The sequence below is a fragment of the Gymnogyps californianus genome, chromosome 6, assembly GCF_018139145.2.
Source record: "Gymnogyps californianus isolate 813 chromosome 6, ASM1813914v2, whole genome shotgun sequence".
NCBI classification, from domain to species: domain Eukaryota; kingdom Metazoa; phylum Chordata; class Aves; order Accipitriformes; family Cathartidae; genus Gymnogyps; species Gymnogyps californianus.
The window spans coordinates 6869572-6875571 of record NC_059476.1 but is presented as its reverse complement, the minus strand read 5'-3'; the positions used below and the strand labels follow the sequence as shown (position 1 = coordinate 6875571).

General features: G+C 47.8%; 1 protein-coding gene across 1 annotated transcript in view; it reads left to right on the top strand.

Moving 5' to 3' along the window:
* Positions 1–758: 758 nt before the first annotated feature.
* The window catches only part of INPP5F (inositol polyphosphate-5-phosphatase F), a 47424-nt gene continuing 42182 nt past the window's right edge, over positions 759–6000 (top strand). Inside the window, exon 1 of the mRNA XM_050899281.1 lies at positions 759–936. Coding sequence (XP_050755238.1) covers positions 840–936 — 97 coding nt within the window. The 5' untranslated portion in view covers positions 759–839. The remainder of the gene's footprint in view (positions 937–6000) is intronic.

The window sequence follows — 6000 nt, the reverse complement described above, 5'->3', positions numbered from 1 at the left end:
TTGTTACCACTTCGTCTGTGGTGGCTGGCTACAGCCTCCTGCGGCTTTGCAGCTTGTGCTGCTGAAGGCTTCCAAGCCCTGCGGGGGACCGGCACTCCTCCAGGCACCAAGGGTCGGCGAACGCGGGCCGGGGAGAGCCGGGGCCACCCGGGAGCCAGGCTGGGCTGCCCTCGCCCCCGGCGGGAGAGCGTCGAGGCTGGGCAGCGCCGGCGCTGAGGGCAGGGCGCGCGCCCCTACCTCAAACCCAGCCGCCCCCAGCCCCGGGGGTTATCGCCGGTTATATCCCCGCCGCGGAGGGCAACGCTGCCCGCCAGCCCTCCCCGCCTCAGCCCGGTCCCCTCCCCGCTCCTCACTGTCTCTGCTGCCTCGGGCTGTCTCCCGCCCCGGCGGGTGGCTGAGGGGACCGGGCTGAGGGGACCGCGACAGACTGGAGGGCGGGAGCGGGAGCCAGAGCCCCGCCCTTCGCGCTCCGCAAGCCCCGCCCAGCGCCGCGCTTGCACCTTTAAGGGCGCGGCGAGGCTCTGACGGGCAGTGTCACGTGCGGCGGCGGGGCCGGAACCCGAGCTCGTGCCCGGCCTGGCTGAGGAAGCGCCCCTCGCTGTGAGGCGGCGGCGCTCGGGACTCGCCGGGCTCCCTGCGGCAGCGCGCGCGCGCGCACCCGCGTTCGGCTCGGGAGCGCGCCGCGTCCCGGCCCTCCCCCTTCCGCCCGGCGTGCGCGCGCGGGAGCCGCGCGGCTGCGGAGCGGCGGGAGCGCCCCGCTCGCCCGCCTGCCCTCCCGCTCGCCCGCCCTCCCTCCCTCCCGGCGGCGGCAAGGAGGGCGGCAGCAGCGGCGTGCGAGGATGGAGCTGTTCCAAGCCAAGGACCACTACATCCTGCAGAGCGGGGAGCGGGCGCTGTGGTGCAGCCGGAGGGACGGCAGCCTGCAGCTGAGAGCCGGTGAGCCCCCGCCGCGGCGGCGGGGCTGGGGCCGGGGCGCGCCTCCGTGCCCGCTTCCTGTGTGGGGAAGGGCGGGCCGGGACCCACCCGCCCGGGGTGCCCTCGCCGGGGGGCGGCGGCTGACAATGGCCGGGGAGAGGGTCGCTGAGGGGAAGGGCCGGTGGCGGAGCTGCCTTCCGAGGGCCGGCGGCGGTGGGGGGGACCACCGCGAAAGCCGCCGAGGGAGCCCGGTCGCGGTGCCGAGCCCCGGGTGCGGGCGGGGGGCGGCAGGGCTTGTACGCCAAGGGTCTCCTTGGAGGTCCTGCGGGGCTCAGCCCTGCGCGGGCGGGGGGGTGACCGCCCTCTCTCCATCGCCCCGGTTCCCGGAGGGCAAGCCCAGGCTGCTGCTGCCGCCGCCGTCCCCGCGGTTGGTGGCTCCGCGCTGTGGGAGGCGGCTGCCCGGCGCGCTGTACGCGGGGCGAGCCGCGGTGCAGAAGGGTCACGCGTGTCCTGGCACGGGTGGCCCAGCGAGACACGTACCTTCTGCGGGCTGAGGAGTTGTTTTTTCTCGCGCGGCGTGTTTGTTCCTCTGCAAAATAAAGTCGGGCTGCCCCTGCCAGCTCCCCGCGCGGAACCTGAATAGTTTACAATGTTGAAATGCATCTGGTCACCCTTACGGGAGCATCACGAAATAAGAAAGGGCCATCTTGTGTCGGTGTCGGCCTTATATAAGTGATGCTTGCCAGTGTTTCTGATAAATGGTGATCGCGTCTCTGAACAAATGTACTCCATGGTCTCCTCTTAGGAGAAATTGGACAGGTGTCTGCACTTGTAAATTGCTCTCAAGTTTTTTTCGTGACTCTAGGCAGTATAAGTGACAATTAGAGGGGGACTATGAGCATTAATATCAGGCTGCAGAGAAAGTAGTGGGAACAAAAATTGTAGATAGAATGAGTTGTGTTAACAGAAATTTTGAAATAATGATAATATCCTATCTGGGAGGTTAGTCAGTAAAGGCGTCTAGAAAATGAAATACCATCCTTAAAAATTAGCTTGCTTTGAGTAATATATGTAGCTTAGATGTAAAGGACCATAGTGTACCTGCTTATAAGTTAAAAACACTCTAAATAGCTGGATGTTTCACCAAACATGTGGCAGGTTAGACAGATGTTACTTACAGCTTTCTAAAACTGGGATCCATGTTATGCTGAAAAAGCCAGTTAAGCATGCCTATGACCAGGTTGGCTGTCTGAGTACAGTACACTCAATGAGCTTTTTTTAAAAGGCTGGAAAAACTTTATACGTAAACATCAAATACCATTGTTATCTGTGTTTAGCCAAAGAACTGTTTTTCATACTGGTCTTTCTTGTGTTATGTTTTTGTACTTGAGTCATGTCTTGTCAGTGCAATTTGTTTGCATCTCTTAGATAAAATTACAGTCTGTCTCAAGTTAACATGATTTATTCTTGTCCAGCAGCTTCACTTACGGTTGAAAGGCCAGTAATACTTTGATTTATAAATCACCTTACAAAATACTTGATGTTAAGCTAGCAAACAATACTGCTAGTCAATGAAATGCATGTTTTCATGGGGGGAAGAAAAACCCCCTCAGTTTTAGATTGGCAGTAGTTATAATCATCTGCATAGGCATAAAAGCTTTTACTTGACCCAGAGTAATAAAAGCACAAACTGGTGAGCTGTAGTTCTGGAGGCTGGTGTTTGAAAGCTTTAATTTTAAAAGCATCAATGACTTGTTTTCATGCAGCCATTGCTGTGATTTTTTTTTTTTTTTTTCCTTGAAGTCTGTTAACTTCATGGAGGCTTTGCCAGTGCCCAGCAGTTGTCTGCATGCTCTTCAGCAGGATTTTGTCCTTAGCCTACCTTTAAATTTTCAGCCAGTATACATGTGATCCCTATTGTGTGTGACCTACAGATTAATGAAAGGTAATATGATATTGAAGTCTCTTAGTCTGCTTGAAACTCTTGATTGTTAGTCACGCTTTCCCATTTCAATGTGTTTGTCGTTTTGTTTTTCCAACCCTGTCTGTGGATCATCTTATTGAAAGTGGGCTCTAGGGCTGTGAAATGAAATACCTTAGCAGGTTGAAAGTAAACCCAAGAAAGAAACAGTTCTCTCACAAGGAGTATTTCTTGCATCAATAGCTCTTGCTTGTATTAAGACAAAGCTAGATATCCTCAAGTGTATGATTTTTATTAAATTCGACCATTTATAATCAAGGCCGCTGACCGGAAATGAGTAAATGGATTACTGTGTGATGAGTCACTGCCATATTAAAAAAAAACAAAGTCATAACTTGTGTTCATTGACATGTTTAATAGTCCGTCAAAAGGCTGTAATCTAACTATGTATCTTTACTTGGTTTTGGAGGCCTTGGTTTTATTCTGTCCCGCAGAGGCTGCTCTGAATTAATCTTTATACATTCATGGATTGAAATAGATGATACTGACAAACCTTGCAAAGTACTGCTCTATATGATAGGTCTGAATCTAAGGAGCTGACGCTAAGCTTTATAATACTCTCCGCCCTCAACTATAAAGGCATGTTCAGAAATTTGCTAGTCTTGAAAGCTGTATTTCTGACCTCTTTGAATCATGGAGAGAACAGCTTGAATTAAAGGCAAAAAAACTTGGTAAATATTTGCTATGAGCAAAGTCTGAGGTTGGCCTTAGTTTGAAGGATGTCTGTCTGTTTACAAGGTGTTTCTGGCATTTTTTTTCTCTGAAGTGAAAGCACTAATGAGTCACCTGCAGGAAATCCATGAATCACTCTGGCATCATAGATTTTGTTAGGAATTTAGCTGTCTACAGTGTACTTTTTTCCAGTGTAGTGAAAAAACGTGTTGTTCAACCATGCTTTAAATACCTTACATCAGGTCTTGATCGGGATTTCACTCTTGGTTTACTCTGTTTACTCTCTGCTTGGCTGCTCCTGACTGGTAGTTCTACACAGATTACAAACATCGTTTTATTAATGTTGATGGTATAAATTATGCATTTATATATGCATGTGTATACACATATAGAAAAGAGCAAAAGTATTGAAGACACTGAATTCTTCTCAGCATTTTCTTATCAGCAGAAAAAGGAGTGAGACTATTTTATGGGGTGAAAACTTCTATTATCGTTGTGTTGGACTTGATAATACTCTGGGCAGTAATGCCAAACTAAATAAGATTGGGAATAGTTGCTACTAAAACTATTACGGGTAGTAATGCTGGTTCCCACCACCCCAGAGAAAAAAAAACTGTGAGACATTTTGAGTGATACAGAGTGGATTTATTCTAACACAACTTTTGGGGACTTCACGCTCAAGGACTCCATCGCCTCTGCCTGTAAGAGTAAGGTGGCGTTAAGATGTGTCTTACCTCTGGAGCTGTAACTAGAGGCAAATGTGCATTTGTTTGTTTTAAACACTTTAGGAAGTTTGTGTTACAGTACTGATTTTGTCTGTTGAAAATGGTTGTGAATGAGCAACTGAAGCAATGCCTCTTAAATATTTTTCTTTTAATGAGACATGGTACCAAACAGTATTTTCAGAGTATCAGGGGACAGATTTCAGGTTAGATGTCTTAGTCCGATAGGGTGAAATCTTCTGAATCACAAATCATAAGGCCCTCTAATATTCTAGCTATGTGTGCTTGCCTTACTCCTCAAAGACATTACAGGAGTCATGTAGAAATTACTTGTCAGAATTCCTGAGCTGTTCTTCATGATTGTAGACCGGAGGAGAAGAGTAGTTCCTTTGTTTGAAGTCTGATGCCTGTAAATGCTCAAGTGAAGGCCTTGACCTAATGAACGGTGTGAGGAGCAATGCCGCTGATATCAATAGATGTATCAGTAGGTTTAAGGCTACAGATTAGTCCTAAGCGTGGCTCTGAGGGATGATGGCCCGAGTGTTAACTCATGCTGCTGAATTAAGTATTTCATACAAAACTGACTTCCTGAATTTCAGTAGTATGTCTTGGAAACTGCCTATCTATTCTGGAAAATGAATTCCAGAGGAGGTAGTTGTAGCTTTAGAAAAATTCTCTCCATATTTCAAGTTGCTTCATAAGGAACCTCAAGCTGGTTTTTGACACTTTTTTAGCTGCAGTGGTTACTGAACTGTTTCTCACCCTTGCCTGCTCATTCTGTTCCCTCTTTTCCATACCCTTTCTTAGTTCTCAGCACAACATACTTGTGGCGCGTATGACAAACCAGATGTCAGAACTGATCTGTGTTAGCTGCAACCCAGCAAGAATGTATGCTTAAAAAATCTTGAGCAGTTAGTTCCCTGTTGCTGCTTAATCCTTCTTGCACAAGAGAACAGAGAGGACTAGGGGAGAGGGGTGGGCTGCTGTATATCCTTCATCTGACTGAATATGACATACATTAGTCAATTTTGTAGCTTCTGACTGTGAAGCAAGATCTTCAAATGTATTCACCAGAGATAAATTATTTTCTGCTTTCATTAAGTAAGATCTACTTTGTATTTCCATCCATGGTTCTTTTTACAGAGCATAGTAAACCTAAAACTGAAACTTAAATGGTTGATAGTATGCTACATCCTAACCTGGTGAGAATTAAATAAATCTTGAGGTGAGATATTTCTTGTTTAGTTTCCTGTTGAGTCTTAGTAGCAGACAACAAGCTGAATATAACAAGAGTGTTCCTGTCTTTTTTTTTTTTTTTTTCCCCCCTTCACCTTTTCCTTATATGAAGAGGTCTGGAAATGACAAACTTGTCCCAACTCAGATGCATAGGTGTCTTGGAATTCCTGCCAACACCAGAATGACTTTAGGTTTTAAATAAATACACGAAAAACATCTTAAGCTTGATATGCTGTTGCTTTTTTTTTTTGTGATCTGAAAGTTGCTTGCTTTGTGAAGAAAAAAACCTCCCCCCCCCCCCCCCCGAATTAAAATGAATCTGTAATTCAGGCAGATTTTTGTGGCTTGTATTTTGCTAGCAGAGGTTAGACTCATCTTTGATCTCATGGGTTAGTATTAACTAAATAGTGAATAGGAAATTGCAGACGAACTGCAACTAAAATATTTAGAACAGAAGGCGCTCACAGGTAGCAA